Below are 20983 nucleotides of genomic sequence, written 5' to 3'. Positions count from 1 at the left end.
GTGCCCGAGGGCACTCCCCGGCCTGAGCAGCTCAGGGGCAGAAAGTGCCCATCAGCTGGCAAGTGGGCACACACACTGTGGGAGATCCACACAGGGGAATGGTACTTTGGCCACAAAAATGAATGCAGACAGGGGCGCCTGGGTGGCTCCGTCAGCCGGGTGACCGACTTCAGCTCAGGTCATGATCTTGTGGTTCGTGAGTTCAAGCCCCGCATCGGGCTCTGTGCTGACAGCGCAGAGCCTGGGGCCTGCTTCCAATTCTGTGTCTCCCTCTCTCTCTGCCCCTCTCCCACTCGTGCTTTGTCTAACTCTCAAAAATAAATAAACATTAAAAAAAAAAAAAAATGAATGCAGACACACCCCCTCAACAAGACAAACCTTGAAAAACAAGCTCAGTGAGAGAAGCCAGACGTGAAAGGCCACATTCTATACTGGTGCTTCCATTTATATGAAATGTCCAGAATAAGCAAAACCACAGAGATAGAAAGTAGCTCAGTGGTTGCCAGAGGCTGTGTGCGGGGCTGGGGGGTAAGTGAGAGTGACGGTTAATGATACAACACTTCTTTTGTGGCTGATGAGAATGTTCTCGAACTGGACAGTGGAAATGGTTGCACAAACTTGTCAATATACTAAAGATCAATGAATTGCAGACTTTAAAAGGGTACATGTTATGGTATATGAAATTTGTTATATGCACTGTATCTTAGTAAAAAGGCAAAAAGCCCAATACAATGACAAAGCAGATTTAATGAAAAAGCAAGGGCAACTATATGCTGTCTAGATCATCCGCTGAAATACAACCACAAATGGGTTGAAAGGAAAAGGATTAAAGAAAAAAGACACACCGTTTACACAGTAACACCGGAGCAGTAGTAACATAGGACAAGACACACTCCAAGAAGCACTTCCAATGATAAAGGACATCTGCAAACAATACCAAGGGTCAATGTGTCGACTCATGAAAATTATAAATGTGCATATGCCCAACAATAGCTTTGAAATCAATGAAGCAGAAACTGATAGAATTAAAGTGAGAAACAGATAAATCCACAGTCACAGTGGAGAATTTACTGCTTCATTGTCTGAGAGGATCATACAAAAACATCAGTAACTACGTAAGGTCTGAAAGACACATTCCACAACCTTGATAGTGACTAAATTGAGATTTACAGAATGTAATAATCAACAACCGTAGAATACGCATTCTTTTCAAACGCACTTGGAATATTCATGAAGAAAGATCATGTTCTGATCATAAAACAAGTCTCAGTAAGCTGAAAAGAACTGAAATCATACAGTGCATGCTCTCTGACTATAATGGAATTAAATTAGAAATCTAGAGAGCCCCAATAATTAAAATGAACAGATAAAATGAAATAGAAACAATCCAACAATGGAGAAAATGAAAGCCCAAAACTGCCTTTTAGTAAAAGATTAATAAAACCAATAAGCCCTTGGCATAAGTAAGAAAAAGAAGAATACAGATTACCCAATTAATGAGAAAGAAAGAAGTCCATCACTACAGAGCTTACAGACATCAGAAAGAAAAGGAATTGCTATCAACTTTATACCAATAAATTCAATCACAAAGAACAAATAAATCCCTTGAAAAACACAACGTACCAATATTGACACAAAACAACAAAGGGAATCTGAGCAGTCCCATTAACTACTCATAGAAATTAAATTTATTATCACAAATGTCACCACAAAGAAAATACCAGCGCCAGGTTATTTCACTGGTGAATTCTATCAAGCATTTATGGGAGAAATAATCCCAAACTTACAGAAACTCTTTCAGAAAGTAGAGAAGGAACATTTTCCAACTCATCTTATGAGCCCAACAAAGAAATTAAAAAAAAAAGAAAATTATTATAGACCAATATCCACCATGGACATGGAGGCCAAGAACCTTAATAAAATATCAGCACATTGAATCTAGGTATACAAAAAGGTATAGCTTAGTCTAGGAATGCAAGGTTGGTTTAGCATTAAAAAAATCAGTTGGTGCAGGGCACCTGGGTGGCTCAGTAGGTTGAGCGTCTAACTCTTGATTTCGGCTCAGGTCATGATCCCAGGGTCGTGGGACTGAGCCCAGCACCAGACTCAATGCTGAGCAGGGAGCCTGCTTGGAATATTCTTTTTTTTTTTTTTTTTCTCTCTCTCTCTCTCTCTCTCTCTCTCTCTCTCTCTCTCTCTCCTCTTCTCTGCTCATGTACATAAAAGGAAGGAAGGAAGGAAGGAAGGAAGGAAGGAAGGAAGGAAGGAAGGAGAAAGAAAGAAACAAACAAACAAAGAAACAAACAAAGAAACAAAGAAAGAAAAAAGCAATCCACCAGATTACCAAAATAAAGGAGAAAAACCTTATAATCACAGCACAGGAAAATTTATTTAACAAAATTCAATACCCATTCGTGATTTAGAAAACATTCAGCAAGCCAGAAATACAAGGAAACCCTCAATCTGATAAAGAACACCCAAACCTTACAGCTGACATCAGATTTAATGGTGAAACACTAAACGCTTTCTCCACCAGATCAGGAACAAAGAACTTGAAACAACCCTGTACTGAAGTACCACACAGCATTTAGGCAAGAAATCAAAGGTAGGGGGCGCCTGGGTGGCTCAGTCGGTTAAGCTGAGGCTCAGGTCATGATCTCACAGTTCGTGGGTTCGAGCCCCACGGCAGGCTCTGTGCTGACAGCTCGGAGCCTGGAGCCTGCTTCGCATTCTGTCTCTCTCTCTCTCTCTCTGCCCCCCTCCCACTCTCTTTCTCAAAAACAAACGTTCAAAAAAAAAAAAAAAAAAAAAAAAGGAAAAAAGAAGTAAAAGGCATATAATCTGAAAAAGAAACATAAAACCATCCCTATTTATAGACAACATGATGGTTTATGTAGAAAATTCTAAGAAATGGGGGTGTCCGGGTGGCTCAGTTGGTTAAGCATGCAAGTCTTGATTTCAGTTCAGGTCATGGGAACTAGAGCCCCACGTGGGCTCCACACTGAGTGTGGAGGCTGCTTGGGATTCTCTCCCTCCCTCTCCTCCTTCCCCACTTATGTGGTGTGTGCACTCTCTCGCTCTTTCCCTCTAAAAAAAAAAAAAAAAAAAAAATCTTAGAAATTCTAAGAAATCAACAGAAACTAGTAAAACTAAAGAGCATATTCAGCAAAGTGCCTACAAGAAGGTCCACACACAAAAATCAACTGTATTATCTATAGGAACACCAAACATAAGAAATAAATTACACTTAAAAAAAAAAAAAATCATGCCATTTACAGCAGCATCCAAACAACATCAACTACTTAGGAATAAACTCAACAGAAGATGTTCAAGACCTCCAACACTGAAAACTGAAACAGAACTGAAGAAAGTCAGAGATTCACCCAAGTTCCTGGATGGGAGATCCAAGGTATCATCTATCCAGAAATACATTCGACGCTGTCCTACCCAAAATGCCTCTAGGCTTTTTGTAAATACTGACAGGCTGATCCTAAATTTATACGGGAATGAAAAGACCTTACAGTCAAATAACATGAAAGGGAACAAGGCCAGAAAGCTTATGCTACCTGAACTTTAAGACTTACTATAGAGCGACAGTGTGGTGGTGGCATGAATGAATCAATACATCCAGGGCACAAACAGCGTCCAGAAATAGACCCACACTTATCCGGTCAATTGATTTTTGGCAGGTGCCAAAGCAATTCAATAGGCAGAGGAAAGTTCTCCCAACAAATGGTGCGGAACCGGATATCCTGACGGATTAAAACGAGCCTCAACTCCATCTTATGTACAAGAGTTAATTCCACGTAAATCACAGACCCCAAAACAAGAGTTGAAACTATAGAAAATAAGGGAATATCTTTGCTGTCAAGGAGAGACGAAGATTTTCAGATAGGACGCAAAAGAAACAACCATAGAAAACATAAACTTACAAATTAACCTTCATCAAAATAAAAAAACTCATCAAAACAGTGCTAAAAAAAAAAAAAAATGAACCAACAAGACAAGCAATGGGGGAAATATTTGTAAAAAGTAAGTGGCCAAGGACTCGTACCCATGACTTACTTGTAACCTACCGCTCGAAGAAACGAGAAAATCTACCAGTTGCCAAATAACACAAGAAAACTTATTCATCAGCATTAGTCATCAGCAAAATGCAAATGAAATGCACAATGAGACACCACTACACACCCACCAGAAGGGCTAAAATTAAAAAGACTAATCACGTGGAAGCGTCGTGAGGATACAGGGGACCCGCGTTCCCCACAGCCACCGTGGAGAAAGGTTTAGGTGGGTCTCACAGGCCCGATCACACACCTTCCCTCTGACCTAACAATTCACTCCTGGGTACCGAATGAATGAATGTACTATTCGATAGGAACTCCCCTCAGGAGAGGGGAGGCCCTGGGGTGGGAGCAGGGAGTTGGGGGGGCGGGGGGGAAGTCTGGTGGGGGGCGGGGGAGGGGGGACATTCGGCACACATGTATCCGTTTGTCAAAACTGCATCATTCAAATGGGCACCTGTCAACGGAATTCACGTGTACGTGAACGCAAATAAAAAGGATTTTAAGAGAAAATCATCAGGTTGGCAGACGGGGCATGGTAGTTGTTGAAGCTAGGTGATGGGAAGCTGGGGGCTCATTACCCCATTTACAGTTCGGTTTAACTTTCCCATTCCAAAAAGTCTTTTTGGCAAGTTAACAAAATCTCCCATGGATCTGAGATCAAGACCAAAGGCCAACAGGAGTCAGTGCTCAGAGAGGAAGTCACCGCTGGCGAGGTGGCTGGTTAAGGGACACACACCTTGCTGCCGGGGGGCCTTCAGCCCTGGAAAGCAGAGGCGACCCCGACCCTGAAAGCCCCACAACCCACCTGCCCAGCCGTCGTCGGCGTCGGCGTCCAGGTCGTCCAGGCCCTTCAGGTTTTCCGCGTTGATGATCGTGGGCCGCGGCGCCCGTCCCACCAGCTGCCTCAGCGGGCGGATGGGCCGAGTCGTTCCCAGCCTGCTTTCTTTTCTGATGAGGGCGAGAAGAGTAAAGATCTGGCCTCGTGTCAAGTGCACAGATGGCAGCAAAAGCCAATACTTTTCCAAAAATATGTCCCACATTGCAAAGGTTCATGGTTGCATTTAATATTTAAATCCTCTCCTTTAAGGGAAAAAAGGAAAAAAAAAAACTTCTAACGGGGGCGCCTGGGGGGGGGGGGGCTCAGTCGGTTAAGCGTCCGACTCTTGGTTTCGGGTCAGGTCGTGATCTCTCGGTTTTGCGGGTTTGAGCCCCGCGTCGGGCTCTGCGCTGGCAGTGCGGAGCCTGCTTGGGATTCCGTCTCCCTCTTTCTCTACCCCTCCCCCACTCGCATGGTCTGTGTCTCTCCAAATAAATGAAGGAACTTAAAAAAGTTAAAAGAAACTAATGATGAAAAGATAAAAGAAACCTACACCGAACAAATATGTCCCAGAGAGTATCGCCTCATTCCACAGTTTTATACACTCGGCACTAACGCCTCGCATAGCAGCCACAAACACATGCCAAAACTTCCAACTCTGTCAAGAACTCGCGATCATAATACAAGCTCGTCTAGCTCCAGATCCCAGCTACCCCACACACCCTGGAGCTCTGAGTTGGCTTTCAGAGTCTCCAGGACTCTGAGCTCTGAGTTGGTTTTCAGAGTCTCCAGGAGACAAGACACCTTCGCACATGAGCCCACGATGTTGTGCAATACAACCACCGGGGGCAATTTCTACACACAGGACTATTAATGCAGTAGCCTTACCCATCTTGGTCATTCATCTGGAACTGTCTAAAAGGGACACGGGGCTCAAGACGGAGCTGGGGGAGGGGGAAAGGTCCTCGTTCCACGGTACCCTGGTTCTCTGATGACTGTGGCGAACACATCTGAAACATAACATCAATGAACAGGATTTTCCGGTAATGGCTCAAATTCTAAGTTCCCCTTGCATTCGAATTTGTTTGGGAAAAATAGAAAATGGGAGAAAGAGACAGGCAAGTCTTGGAACTTCCCAGTTAATCCTACCACCATCTCCCCCATCTGTTTCCTGCCGTCAGTAAGTGAACCTGGGGACTTGTGGTGTCCGGGGCAATGCCTGCCTCTCCTTTTGCTAAAGAACCAAGGCTGAAACAGTATCTACATCACCAGGGAAAGAAGCCGAAGACCCTTAAGATCTGAAAAGGGGGAGAGCAAACGCAGAAGTAACGGGCACTTCCGAGGCAGGGTATATCGGGGCAAAGACACTGGGAGGGGGAACCGAGGTGGATATTCAACCACTTAGAGTAGGTTCTGCCTTCGCAAGCAATCCGACTCCATGGGAAAAAAAAATATGCACACTCTGAAAACTTACAAAAGCAGGAAGCATGTCATGGTATGTAGGTGGGTGGTATACATTTCCCATGAACTGTGAAGCCCCTTTGCGGACAGGCTGAGCCGGGCGGAGAGAGGGGTCCTTAGAATCGCTGGTACATGCCGAGGAGGGGGCTCCGTCTCCCGCACTCGAGTTCCTGCTGCCCAGCTCAGTCGGGGAGGCGCTCAGAGACGTGGCAGAAATTATGTTTCGCCCACCGCCCTCCCTCCAGCTTGTCACATCTGGAAATCGAAAGGGGGCAAAAGGGGAAAGGAAAGAGGAGGGGGGGAGGAGGGATTGTATGAGGGTCTGAAGGTCAAGGGACCCCCTCATTCACCAAAAACAAAAGCCCCAAAAGTGCAGAGTCGAGTCAAGTGGTCGAATCTGTCACGGAAGGTGGAGGACGGACACCTGGCCAACGAGTATGAACTTGCTGCGGGAAGTCGGGCGTAAAGAGAAACACAAAATAAGGTCCACTCACAGAGAAGGCAGGTAGAAGCAAGACGCGGTCTTCATGGGTGAATATAAACCACGCACACCCACAGATCGACCACCCCAAAGAAATCAGGACAGCCCGGATGAAACAGCGTTGGGCCATCTCTCCCACGATCACTGACCCGTCAGGAGCAGCACTGGCCTTTACGTTAAAACTGGACCGAGTCCTATGGTACCTGGCTAGAGGAGCGTGCAACTCTTGACCTCAGGGCTGTGAGTCTGAGCCCCACTCTGGGTGTAGAGATTACTTAAAAATGAAATCTTTAAAACTGGAGTAAGTCCTGACGTGTTTCGACTCTGATTCAAGGTGACATCTCTGGTCACACAGACTCCCCAGGTCATATGAAGCAGAGCCCCTCTCCCTCCAAGTGGGGGCGTGAAAGGGTCTGGGGCCCTACCCACCAGGCCTTCACCCGACTTGGTCCTGCTCCAGCCCACAGGGCTCTCCTACAGGTCACAGATTAAAACCTTCCCACCTATCGACCTTTCTAAGATGACGTTTCCCACTGCCAAACATAGCAAGATGTGGGGGAATTACGGGCCAATGAGAAATCAGATAAGCCTGCCCCTTCTCAGTCAACGTATGGCTAGGAGGTGAAACACAAAGCCCCTGAGTACTTGACCCTCAAGAGAAAGAGACACAGCACAGGAGCCACAAAATCAGGGTCAGCTCCCGGCAATATGACCGCCTTGAGTGTGACCTTGGGCAAGCCCTACGGCCACTGCTCTGGCCACTCCTGCTTCTTCTCCTTCTCCTCAAATGAAGAGACGGAACTGATCCCAGGAGCCTCTGCTAGGTCTAAATTTCTGTGGTCCTACAAAGCAGGTCATCTTAATCCCAGAAAGCTACACAGTTCTCGGCCTGAGAATTTGGTTACCTATTTGGGGCAGACAAAATAACCCACCACAGGCCCCTGAAAAGGTAACATGCTCATTAAGGAGCCACCTAGTGATCACTTCCTGTATCGGGTGTCAGTTCTAACTCTAACCCCGGGACACCTTGGGGATTAATCAGGACAGGCAGACAGAAGTCCCTCCATTTCAAGACCTGATCAAGCCCTCCCCTCCCCCCCATCCCAAACAAACAAAGTACATAAGAGCTATTTCACAACCCTTGCTTAGAACAGATGGAAAAATCTCATTCCTCAAAAAAACCTTAACCTCTAACCGCTCGAGGCCACTAAAAAGAAAATCCTACCTGCAAGTATTGCTATATAATCCTGCCAACTCCTTGGCTAGACCCCAGGTGAGGGAATTGCGGAGACAAATCCTAGACTGGCTACCAAACAATCCCCAAGGGAACATGTTAAAAACCAGAGATTCTCGGGGCATGTGGGCAGCTCAGTTGGTTAAGTGTCCGACTCTTGACTTCAGCTCAGGTCATGATCTCACAGTTCATGGGTTCAAGCCCCTGCAATGGGTCTCTGTGCTGACTGACAGTGCAGAGCCCTTCCTCTCTCTCTGCCCCTCCCCCAGGGATGAGCTCACTCCCTCTCTCTCTCTCTCTCTCTCTCTCTCTCTTTCTCTCCCTCTCAAAATAAATAAACTTTAAAAAAAACACACACAAGAGATTCTAATTTGGCTGAGGACGGAGGAGGGCGGGAAATCAGACTTTTTAACAAACTCCCCAAAGGACCCTGACAGGACTCCGCTAGGTTTAGGAACCACTGGCTTAGAAAACAAGCTCCTGGCTCGGGGACAGAGTTAACGCGCCCTCAGTCTGTCTTTGCCAGGACCACCTGAGCAGAGCAGAACTCACGTCTGATGACAGCTGGGGAAGCAGACAGGCCTGGCCCAACCCAGGGGGCAAGTCCCACAGAGGCAGAGAGCAGACAAAGGGTCAGTAGCCACGCTTTCCAGGCAGGGAGCCTGGGCCCCGGGAGCTCGGCTTGCTGAGGACACGTACGCTTCTAACAGGCAGAGAGGCAGGAAGATGAGGGGGAGCCCCGCTGTCCCCACAGGTGCCCGGACAGGGACTGCAGCTCACTCACTCTGAGGGCGGAGGCTTGGTCCTGGCCCATACGACAGATCTAAGACGCCCCTTTCTTTGCCAGCCTTGTCCTGCCCTCCAGCTGCTTTCAGCGTCGGAAATTCCTCGGGAGAGAAGGATAACAGTCGGCTTGAGCCCCTTAAACCTGCCAAGAAAACCAGAAAGATTTAGTTAGGGAGCAAGTGAGATGGGCATCGACAGTTCTCTGCTTCAGCCGCTCCACGGGCCGGAAGCCACACTGCCCTGGCGTGAGCTCCTGTTAAGTGCCCCATCTGTGCTGGCATCTTGTGCTGGCAGGGTGGCACTGGAGACCCCATGTGACAAGGAGAGACCAGGCGCAGGCTACACCAGGCCCTAGCAGCTAACCTGCAGGAGCAAGGGAGAGGACAGCACAGCCGCTCCAGCTCGGATCCTTCACGCTGCCGGAAAAAGGCAGTAAGGCCCTCCTGGTGGCCCCGGGGGACACACAAACACAGTCTTCAGGGAAATCAGCCCAGGGAGGTCGACTGCTTTCATGTGGAGGTAATGCCAACAGAAAGGTCTGCACCCTCGTTCCACCCTCATGAGCACCGGACAGCTTACACCTGCCGTCTTGGGATCAATTCCCTCCTTTGCTGTCCCATCCGTTCCCCAACGCCACAGGCCCCTGAGAAGAAGCCCTGCTTTATCTCTGCAGGAGCCCCTCCCAGCACTTAACACTGGGGACCTCTGATCTATTTTGGACAAACAGATAATAACAAAAGGTGCATTCTATGGTCCAGAGTGGGATTTGGTGCTTTTATCTGGACCGAATGCCCAGCACCATCTAAACTTAACACGACAGTAACAGCACATGGCCCATGTCTAACTGAGAAACGCCTCGTTCCCTAGGCGATAAAACCAAACTCTCCCCCCTCTTCCCCACCACTGTTTCACGGACCCATGAACTGCAGCAGACTTTGCAGAAAGCAGCAGCTGGGATTGGTGCAGACGCACAAGGCATAACATCCCTATTTAGCAAAAAGTCCCAGGGTCAAATACACCCGCCAGGGTGACACAATCTCCCGGTGTCACGAAGGAGCTCCACTACTCTGCGGAGGGGGACTTGGACCCAGGTTAAAAAATCCTTGGCAAGGATGAAATGTGAAAGTCATGCCTTAAACACACGCAGATCTGGAGCCTGAAAACAAACACTCACTACTTTTATCTGCCTCAGCAGTCACGAAGGTCTTACTCTATGCGTGAATTAAACTTCCCTTCCACAGACCAGAAGGACAAAGAACCCAAAATCTCAAGCCAAAGCAGCAGCATTCCTAAGGTTTTCAGTGCTCTACAACGTTCACCACCAATGCCGTGTGCTATGTGATCTCTGCCGTGAGAATCTGAGGCTGGAATGTCAGGGGCTTCTTCTAAGGTCCCAGATGGAACCATCCCCCTGGCCTCCACCCGCACCAGTCAGGCCCCCCCACCCCGCCCCGGTCTGACCCAGCTGCAACAGGCCCAAACACCACTCTCCGTGCAGTGGTCTATCGACGCAGGAAGAGCCCTTCTGAACTGCAGAGTCTGAACATGTGTGTGGGCAACACCACCAAGTGCCCACCGCCCTGATGGCACCACAGACTCGTGACGGCAGCACAGGACGGGGAACCGGGGGCTGCTCCCACCTCAGCCCCAGCAGAGGCCTAGGATGCATCTGTCCCTCCTCCCGGGCTCCTGGGCCCTGTTGCCTCCCAGATGAGCAATCACACATTTACAGAAGGTGCTGCTGTGTTTCAGAATTCTTTTCTAGATCACTTATTTTTCATAAGAAACACAATCACATGGTTCAAAAGTAAGAAGCATAGAAAACTACAAACAGACGACTCCCTCCTGCCTGCGTGCCCACCTGCCTACTTCTGACGCCCTGAGAAAACAGGCGGCTTCCCCCCTCCCTCTCAGGCTTCCTTCCGGAGACTTTTTTTTTTTTTTTTTTGATGGCACCTACATTTTCTGTAAGTACACTTTCCCTCGTCCCAATTTTTTTTCATGAATAGTAACATACTCTACATATTATTCTGAACTTTTTTTTCATTTAAGAATATATCCTAGAGATCTTGCCAGATCCGTGGAAAACTACTTTTTTTTTTCCCTAGAGGCAAGTAGTATTTCTTTAAAGCACCAACATTTAATGGACATTTCAAGTGACCGTTTCCCATCTTTCCCTACCACAATTTCGCAATGAGTATCTTTTGAATATACGCCATTTCCCACATTGGCAAGCATCATTTCTGGGGTGATCTTCCTCCACGTGGAAATGCCAGGTCAAAGGGTGCACACATCAGTATTCTGATAGCACCAAGCTGCCCGCCAAGGGGCTGTACCAATGTACTCTAGTATTTCTTTGTATTATTTTTTTTAATGTTTGTTTTCTTTTTGACAGAGAGAGAGAGAGAGAGAGAGAGAGAGAGAGACAGAGACAGAGACACAGAGGGGAGCAGGGGCCGAGAGAGAGGGAGACACAGAATCTGAAGCAGGCTCCGGGCTCCGAGCTGTCTGCACAGAGCCCGACGTGGGGCTCAAATTCATGAACCGCGAGATCATGACCTGAGCCAAAGTCGGACACCTAACTAACGGAGTCACCCAGGCACCCCTCTGCAGTTCTTTTTAAATAAAAATGAATGCATGTGATTTACTTTAAAAAATCCTAACCCACAGAGTAAAAGCTGTAGAAAGCAAAGACCACCGTTAACACAGTCTAGTGAGCACTCTCTGTAAAAAGCCTCTTTAAAGACCTAATTTTAGGGGACTGAAATGCTGGTCGCTGCTCCCCTTGCCCCCCGCCCCCGCTTATCTTGCCCCCTCCACCACACCCCACGGACTGGAGAATCCGTAAAGCTCCCTCCTGCCCTTAGCCCCTCCACAGGAGCCGGAGTCTGACGTCAGTGGGCACACTGACTGACGAGTTGGGGACAGAGCCTCCAACCACACAGGACTCCCGCCCAGAAGGGGCACGTGCTGGGTAGGAGCGGAGGGTTTAGGGCAGGCAGGATGTTCGCTGTTTCTCTACACGAGCTACAGAAGGCAGCTGGCGAAGCCTTGGCAGCCAGGGGCACGCAGAAGTCCGAGGGCGCCGCGGTGGGGAGGCCGGTGGGGGGAGGGTGGTGGGAGGAAGAGCAAGCGTGGCCCGCCACTCCCACCTGCAGCCCTCTCCTTCCCGTGCGGGGGCATCGCCCAGTTTGGTCCGTACAACATGCTAGAAACATTCGAGCTGTCAGTGGTGGCTGGGGGGTGGGGAGTGGAGCAGTCTGGCCGCCCTCTCTGCCCAGGTGGGCCCTCCCCTCTGCTCTGGGCCTGCCAGGGAAGCCCTCTCACCATCTCCCCTTCCTGCTCCTCCCCGCCATCTCCCCTCTGCACAGCTGCCGCGGCTGAGGTCCCGCGGGCAACACCTCTGACGCTTCCCGTGTCGGGCGCGACACAAACGGTACCAAGGAGCGTGTGAGCCGTGAATGCTCTGGTGTCACCCACCAAAGAGCAAGCAGCCCAACTCCCAGGGCCTGGCTTATTTAGAAACCCAGGCCCGAAGCTCGCCCCACACCACACCACACCTCCTCCTTGCAGGCCCCAGGGAGAGGAAGTAGGCGCGTGTCGGCCACACCGCTGAGCAGGTAGCAAGGGCACCAACCACACGGCGGAGTCCAGGAGCAGCAGGGCCAGCGCCCAGCCTCCCCACAGCCCCCAGGGGGGATGTCAGGAGTAATAAGGTTCAGTGAAACCAGGGAGCGGACAGGCCTGGCAGACGCAGCGCCCCCACCCCCGGGGGCAGAGGTAAGGCTCCTCAGGGTAGCAGCTCAGTCGGGTGAGAGATCCCGCAAAGCTCTGGCCAAGGGCTGCCTAGACCCGGGCAGAACCGTCCGGAAAAGGCACTCGTCCCTCCCTCCCACCCAGCCCAACGCCACCCGACCACACTTACCACCTTCGTGTCCTGCTGGCTTTCCATTCAGCTGTGCCCATGACTTTGGTCCACCTGGCACTGAATTTGTGTTCTGGAAGAAAGAAGGAAATGAAAACAAAGCCAGCCCGGTCGGCCTGCTTTCCACCCAGCTCCCCACCCGGGCACGGCAGCCTGGGCCCACGGCGCGGGGGGCGGGGGCAGCTCCCACGGCCGGTTCCACAGCCCAGCCAGGACTCCAACCCACGTCCGCTTCGTGCGACACTCCGGAACACTCTGGCAGCTACGAGGCCTTGCTCCAGAGATAAAGACCAGACCCCAATTCTAACGCGTGTCTCAAAACCCGTGTGCCACCGCGAACCGAGGAGCATCGGCACGGGAGGCTGGCGTGTCTGATCTTCCGCTGGAAGGGCCACCGCACCGCTCTCCCTAATTACTGTCGTTCTCCAAGGCACAACTACTCAAGTGAGAGGCCTCTCTCCTCCGCTAATCCACACTTGCCTGGCTCGGCACACGAGCCGAGGAGTTGAGCGTGCTGAAAACTCACTGCAGGCGAGGCTTTGTGCTGGGCACGCCCTGCCCGAGCGAATCCTCCCACACCCTGGGAAGGTTCTAGTCCTATCCCAGCGGAGGCTCACAAAGGAGCGACCGGGCCCAGCCCAGAGGGACTTGGCCCCACTCTGCCTGTGTCCCAAGCCCCGGGAGTCCCCAACCACTGAGCCCATCTGCCCCTCCCGACGACATTCAACCAACGGCCTTCCCCTCCAACTGAAGGTGCAAACACACAAAACAAAGCTGGGGCAGCACTTCCTGGGTCAGACCTCACGTTAAATAATCACCCTTTCTCAGCACCCCCGCCTCCAGTACCACCAAGCTCAGGGCAGACGGCGGCCTCTCTCACCTTCCATGTGGAGCCGGCCAGGCGTAACAATCCATTTACCGATCAGAAATTGCCCTCAGCGCCCTGGGGTGGCCACAGGCCCCCCGCACACACGCACACAGACCACAGAAGGGATGTGCCCGCAACGTCACAGGGCAGTGCCACCGGGGCTGGCAGGTCCCCAGGAGGCACAGGGGCACCGCCCGTCCCACAGCCTCCCACTCGGCGTCCGCGGGCCGCACGAAGATGCCCCTGCCCTCGCCCACCAGATGCACTGACCGGTTAGAGAAGGGCTCCCGGGGCCGAGGAGGGGTTACTAACGTTGCCGTTAGAAGGCTGCCGTGCCTGAGGCGAGGCTTTAGGGGCTGGGAAACGCTGGGGGTCCCATTCCCACCACGGCAGGAAGGGCTGCGCCCTGGACGGAGCGAGCGGCGTGCCAGCCCCAGGACAGGGCTCTGACCTCCAGCAGTTTGCTGACAGATGCCGGGACCACACCAGGCCCCAGCCTAAACCCCGCCATGCTTGGGTACGCCACATAACAGACACCCTTCGGGCGGCTCTGAAGGGGAGTCGGACATCCAGCCAGGGCTGTCAAACCGAGGCTCTCCGATCTCTGAGCTGCCGATCCCAGGAGACAGATCCAAACTCGACTCTCTGTGCTCTGACTGCGTGACGGCACCCATGGATGCAGGCCAATGAATACAGAGTTCCGCGTGAACGTGGACCTCTCTTTCCTTTCCCTTCAGTTCCAAAGGCACAGTTCAGTGTTGGGTGGGGCAGGGTGCCCTTCTGGCAGACCCATACACTGTCCCCCGTGGTTGGGTGGCACCCCAGACCTTCTGCTGCCCAGGGCACAGTACAGAACGAGAGCACACCGTTCAGGCTGTCTTCCAGAGAGCTGCCAAATGCTAGGTACCCGTCCACGCGCCTCGCGGTTTTCTACAGGATTAGGAGACCTCTCATCCAGATTTCTAACTACCAGCTAAGTACACCCTCCTGCTGGCCGCAAAACCCAGACGGACTCGGAGGGGCTGAATATATTACGAGCCCCGGCTCGGTTAAATCCTAACTTTCTGCTTAGGAAAACACTTTACTTATTTAATTTATTTACTTATTTTTAGACTTTATTTTTCAAGCAATCGCTACACCAAACGTGGGACTCAAAACTCACAACCCCAAGATCAAGAGTTGCGTGCTCTACTGACTGAGCCAGCCGAGGCACCCCCGGGGAAAACACTTTAAATGCATCGACAAATAAAGGGTCACAGATCAGTATTTCCCAAGTGTGTTCTGAGGGACAGTAGTCTCCAAAGTCAGTCAGTTAGAAAGATTTCCCAGGACAAATGAGTTGGGGGATGCTGTCCCCACTGTGTCTTTACAGAGTCACAGCACACGTCAGCACGTTAAAGACACTGATGAGAAGTGTGACAGTAAAGGCGCATGCTTAATTTTTTCAACTTACCTGACCCCCAAACGTTCCCGTGGCCTAACCAGTCCCCACGGCGCACATTCAGGGGACCCTGACCTAGCGTAGAGCTGGCCCCAGCGACCTTGCCTCCAGGTAAGTCACCAGGAAGCAAATCAGGTGTCCGTACTCCGTTCTGCATCTGGGGTCTTTCTCCAAGAGCCGCGCGTTCAGGCACCTCCCGGGAACCAGGACAACCTCCCACGCTCATTTTCCGCAGCCACCCGCCAGGCTCACCCCTGGAAGGAACAGGTCACGCGGCACCTACCTCCTGGCTGCTCGACTGTGTCGGCTTCTGTAAGCTGGAGACAGGCCTCTGCAAACCCGGCTGCGGCAGCGACTCCGGCGGCTGAGAGCCCGTCGCACTGGAACTGGACAAGGCAGGGGGCGCAGGGGTCAGATGGGCACGCGCGGTCCCCTCCGCGCTTCCCACAGCGGCGGCTGCTCGGTGGCCCAGGGGCAGCACAGAACCTCTCCGGCAGACTCTGACGCCTCAGAGCCCACAAGAAGCCGGGCCCCCTCCGAGGCCTGCCCGCTGATGTCTGCCGGGCAGGACGGTCCTCGGCCCCCTGGCAGGGCTTTCCTGCAAAGGCTAGAGGTTCCCCACAAACAGGTGCTGCAGGGGCTGCCAACAGGGAAACTGAGTCAGCACGGCGAAGGGGCTCTGAGCCCCTCGCTCCTGACCAAGAGCTCATAGCTGTACAGGGGACTGATTGCTTCACGACGTGATTTTTTTCTTCTCCTGGCTTATAGGAGAAATACATGCCCATAGTAAAAATAAATGTATAAATATAGAGAACACAGGATTTGTCACGATCTCATCCTCCAGAGAGAGATGCCAACAGATTTTTCTATATATGTGTGTGTGTGTGTGTGTGTGTGTGTGTATATGAACATAGTATTTTTTTTAACACCACACATACAATTCGTAACCTGTTTCCTACTTACTGTATCGAACATGTTTTTAGGACAACGCCTGGATCTACCTCTTTGTTCTAGTGACACAGTGTAGCCGGCTAGATAGGCCCTAACTTAACAATTCCCATCTTTTCTTCCCATTACCGGCGAAACCACAATGAGCACTTTTTATACATAACTTGGCACCCTTTTGTGTAGGTAGTCCAGTAGTCTAAGTTCTTAGAAACAGGACCGCTGGATCAAAAGAGGTTTTGGAGCTTAAGAGATATTGCCCAAGCGTGCTCCCCGGAAGGCGGGGTGAGTCGAGACACAGTCCCCAAACAAGTAGGGGCTCCGAGGAAGACGTCTGCTCACCCAGAGCCTTCCAGCGCACTCCCTCATCCCGGTGGGACCCAAGGAGGGCAGCAGTCTACTCCGCCAGTCGCCCAACGCCAGGGGCTCCCCAGTAAGCTGAAGCCAAATGCTCCACACACAGGCTTCCAGGGTTTATGGGATCCAAGGAACTCACCGGGCAGGATTCCTCCGTAATGAAGGCCACTCATCTCTTACTTCACCTCCTACCTACAACAGAAGCTTCCAGCGAGTGTTGCTTCCGTGTTCTCCAAACCTCAGCATGGAGTCCCAGCAGCTGTGGCCCTCCCTCTGTCACCTCCCTGACACTCCCAAGGAGGACGTGGCCCCGGGGCAACAGAGGACGGCGCCTGGGGTCCACGGCCTTGTCCGGTGTTGTTTCTACCTCTTCCCTGGCTGGCATGCTTCAGCGCGACCGGCCCCACGAAAGCCGCCTCATCCCTCCCGTGCCCGTGTCGGCGGGAGCCGATACCGGGAGGAAGCGATGCCTCGTCCTCTCTCTGGAACTTCCCGTAGCAGCAGCATCGCAACACTCGTGCTGGAATGTACGATAGCATCTACCGTGTGAACTCTGGAATGACAGCGGTGGTAGCGGCACCTGCCGCGTGTCCCCTGCCAGGTGCTGCGCCAGGTGCGCGACTTGCGCTGCCCGGTCTATTTCTTACAAGCAGCAGGCAAGGCAGTAGTCCTGCCGCGCAGGAGGATGCCGGAGCGCACCGATCAAGCAATTCTCCGAGTTCCGCAAAGCTAGTAGTAGGTAGCCCGGCTGACCCTGAAAGTCGGGCCACACCCCCGGCCCAGTGTGACCCCTAAACAAATCGTGAGAGAAGTTTTAAAAACAGCTTTTCAGACCCTAGTGTGGTTACTGCTACCCTATGCTCATCCGAACGAGTGACGTGCTCACTCTCTACATCTTGTGTCAAGTAACTGCGCGAAGTTTTACAGAAGCTACCGCGGCCGTTCCCGGTGAGAGAAAAGGACACTGGCTGGCAGGCTGCACCCTGGGTCGCTTACTCTCTGGATCCCGAGCCTCGGCAGCCAGGGCACAAGAGATGGAGGGCAGGAAGATGCACGGGACCGAGTTTTGTTCTCATCCCCCGACGGGCAAACCCCAGCATCAGGGTCCCATTCCTCTCTGGTCCCTTCCCAGTGCAAATCCCAAACCCTCTCCCCTGGCTGGCGCCCAGAAGACTTGCAGTGGAAGGGGAGGGACACGGGCTTGGGCAGGAGGGAACGGCCCAGGTTACGTGCCCGGGGCAGAGCTGGCACCGGCCACACGACGCAGCAGCAGCCACGACACTCACTCTGTTGCCGTGATGGGGATTTCTGTGCCAGACCCTGGGCCTCCGAAGGCTCCCGGAGGTGGCGTGCTGGCAGAGGGGTGAGCCTACCGAGGCTGCACACCCGCCCCCGATAATGAGGATTCTGGGTTGCCACCCTTCATAACTGGGTCTGTTTGGAGCAACTAACCGCAGCAGTCTGTGTGGGACGCCGCTGACCCCGCACTTAGAAGTCGGCCTCCTCAACCCGGAGCCCAGCACACAGGATGCCCCAGAATGGAGCGTTCAAGCACCCGCTCTGGCCACAGTGGCCCTTACTGGCTCAGGCACTGGCTCTGAGGCATTGCATAAGCCCCTCTGGGGGGAGGAGGTCCTTCCTAATGAGGCACAGGCGACACTGGTCACTGGGGACAAGGTGGCCCACGGAGGCAAGGCCGCGTCAGCTCCAGAAGCCAGGAAAAGCGAAGGCAGGGAGGAAGAACCAACCAAGCGGGGGGAGTCCGAGCAAAAGCAGCCTCCCTCCTCTGCGGTCACCCGGTTCTCCAGCTCTGCCTTCTGCAGAAGGAAAGGGAGCTGCCGGGCTCCGTGAGGCCCCGGCTCGCCACCCACCTCTTTGGGTCTTGCTGGTCCTGCTTGTTTGCCCATCCCGTTCCGTCCTTGGGAACGATAACGATGTTGGCGTCGTTTCCTCTGTTTTCAGACTTCAAGCTTGGCAGGTTTGCAGGGGGCGGCATACGCCGGGCTGTGGCAACTTTCCCGAGACTCTGTAAGCCATGTCGAGGAATAACTGTAGGGAGAGAGGGGTGGGGGCGGGGGAGGAGTTTCAGAAGCTCTCGCAAGCTCTAAGCGACGACGACAGACGGCCGAACCACCACCAAGGGCGGCCCTGTGCCCACAGACCAAATGGCCTGGTAGCTGCTTTCGCCACTTTACAAGCCCTTCACCGAGGCCTCAGACACTTGGGAGCTGCTGAGGTCTTCAGAGGCTTCCACTTTACTAGCGGGCAGGAGCAGGCGTGGGGAGTTTATGACGGGGCGGGGAGCCGGGCCCAGAAACCTCCGGCCCACACAGTAACCACCTCTCCACCACCTCTCCGCAAGTTGAGACTGCTCCGGCCTCCCTGGCAGGACCCAAGGGCCAGCCTCCACCTAGCCCCGGGGCCGGGCCCGAGGCTCAGCAGGGCCCTTGACGTCCACAAAATCCTCCCGGGGTGTGGACAAAAGGTCCAGAACGTCAGAACCCCGAAGCCTAAAACTGGTTGCTCTGACGCAAAGTCAGTTCCATTCTACCTCACAGGGGAAGAACTATCTGTGGCCAACGAGGGAACACGGTTAAGGAAACAATCCCACTGTGGCAGAGAGGGGGTATTCCTGCTCGAAATCGGACATCGAACAGGAGCAGGGGGTGACCGCACGTCCCCAGAACTGCCTGGTGACCACTCCGTGCCCCGAAGACCATCCGGCCAGGCGGGGACCCTGGGTCCTCACAGTTCAGGACCTGGAGTTTCTCACGGAAGGGAAAGCATGAAGAAGTGGCCTCCAGCCCGGTTCTTACCTGAGGATCTGACCGCGTCTACTGATTTTCCTTTATACTTATCAAACAGGCTGAGAGTCGAATACTTGCTTTTCCCATCCTTGCCCTTGGTTATTTGCCCCAAACGATCGGACATTGCGATGAAATGTCATCTAGTAAGGAAATTTTTCTCGGCACCGCTCCCGATCTGCCTTTGAAATGTAAGAGAGGAAAAAAAAAAAAAGAAAAAAGAGTGTTAATCCGCCAAAGTCCCTGAGCCAGGGGGCTGAACCCATCAGGGATCACGGATCTCCTTGACGACCTGAAGAAAGCCCTGGATTCTGTCCCCAGAAAAACACCCTCACCGTGCACAGGCTGTTTCGCCCACATTTAAAGTGCGTTTCATTGTAGGTACCTTCCCCAACCCAAGTTCAGAAGTCTTACTCTGTCTGAACTGACCAGAGTCTACTGCTCACCAGTGACACAGAAATGTAAACTTTCCCACACAGAGTCCTCCGGCCAAGTCAAGGACCGCTCCTCAAGATGGAAAAACAAATCCTCACCGCTGTATCGACCTAACACGAAAAACTAAGGCAGAGCGGGGACGTACGTAACCTGCTTGTGGAAGGCTGTTCATGTCGAGGATGAGCAAAACCAAATCAAAGGGAAGCCACCAAAATCAGTAAGTCTTCAGGAACAGCTGGGTGTGTGCACTTTTCAAACTAAAGAACCAGCCTCCAGAGAAAAAACACCTGCGAGGGGAACATAAGCGGGGTTCTCTGGGGCGCAGGCGTAGAAGAGGAAGCAAGGACTTCCCAGGGAGAGACCGCCTGGGGGGCCGTAGCGGTGACACCGCCCCCTCCACTCAGAAAATCTTGAGGGGATGACCAAGAAAGAAGCCCCTTCCCCCTGCCACTTTCTGACTTCCTACGGGCTTCACCGAGTCTGTTAGCCGTTAAAGCATTAATTCACTCACTCATGCATTCACTCAAACACCTAGCGTGTGCCTGCCGAGGGCGGGTGAGTGCCACAGGGCAGGCACTGGGGACTCAGGGCCACAGGTTCTAAAACTTGATCATGATAAACTCGGAGAAGTGCCCACCACTTCCCGTTGGAATTAATGGATGGGAAGAAAGCTAAACCATCCGCTCAGGCATAGTGCTAATAATGTCTTTAGTGACAAAACGGAGGGAACCGTAAAAACATCCACTGGTAATAATAAGACCTTGGTGGCCCCAGCAGTACGCTTTGCCGTCTTATTCTCTTCCGAAGCCACGCAGGCCAGAAGGAACACGTGCAGTGTGCTGGCAAAGTGTTCTGCACCCCCAGAGATGACTCTAAGATAAAACCCTATACGTTATGATCCAAGACTCTGTATAAAGCGCAAGGGGCAAAGAGGCAAAGATCAATTATCAACCGAGGCCAAGAAAAGCGAACCAGGGGACAGTGACATCACACGGAGCCCGGTGCCACGCCAAGTGTGAACCAAGCTTGTTCTGACACAAAGCCGGGAACATCCACCCTTTCATTCAAGAAATCCTGACAGTGAAAGAGATGTGTAGGAGAAGCAGCCTCCATGAAGAAACCAACCAGAAACGCTCGAAAGTGCTCACAGCTCCCAAGTTTCCAGGTTACATGCCAGCAACCCTCCCCCAACGCGCCTGCCTCGTGTGCCAGGAGCAGAGTGACCAGGAATGGAAACTGGCCAAACGTGTCCAATTTCTGATTTTGGTGCCCAGGGGTTCCATAACATACCTCTTTCTTTAAATTTCCCTCCCCGGAGCTGGCTCCAGGGAGTTTCTGCCCTGCCAGGCCCCAAAGTCCCAA

General features: G+C 52.3%; 1 protein-coding gene across 12 annotated transcripts in view; it reads right to left on the bottom strand.

The window, feature by feature from the left end:
* PRRC2B (proline rich coiled-coil 2B) overlaps positions 1-20983 on the bottom strand; it is an 87555-nt gene that overhangs the window by 40219 nt on the left and 26353 nt on the right. For 10 of the 12 annotated variants that reach the window (XM_078436345.2, XM_078436338.2, XM_078436342.2 and 7 more), the window contains exons 2-9: positions 19199-19368; positions 18254-18431; positions 15364-15466; positions 12772-12844; positions 8845-8988; positions 6359-6600; positions 5773-5894; positions 4873-5015 (exon numbers count right to left, since the gene is read on the bottom strand). In XM_078436345.2, the coding sequence (XP_078292471.2) occupies positions 4873-5015; positions 5773-5894; positions 6359-6600; positions 8845-8988; positions 12772-12844; positions 15364-15466; positions 18254-18431; positions 19199-19313 (1120 nt within the window). In that variant the 5' untranslated portion in view covers positions 19314-19368. Of the gene's footprint in view, positions 1-4872; positions 5016-5772; positions 5895-6358; positions 6601-8844; positions 8989-12771; positions 12845-15363; positions 15467-18253; positions 18432-19198; positions 19369-20983 lie in introns of those variants that run through there. The other 2 variants (XM_081790962.1, XM_078436344.2) reach the window with 2 other exon arrangements.

The sequence above is a fragment of the Panthera onca genome, chromosome D4 (genome assembly GCF_046562875.1).
Source record: "Panthera onca isolate mPanOnc1 chromosome D4, mPanOnc1 haplotype 2, whole genome shotgun sequence".
Taxonomy (NCBI): domain Eukaryota; kingdom Metazoa; phylum Chordata; class Mammalia; order Carnivora; family Felidae; genus Panthera; species Panthera onca.
This window is presented reverse-complemented; position numbering and strand designations above follow the sequence as displayed.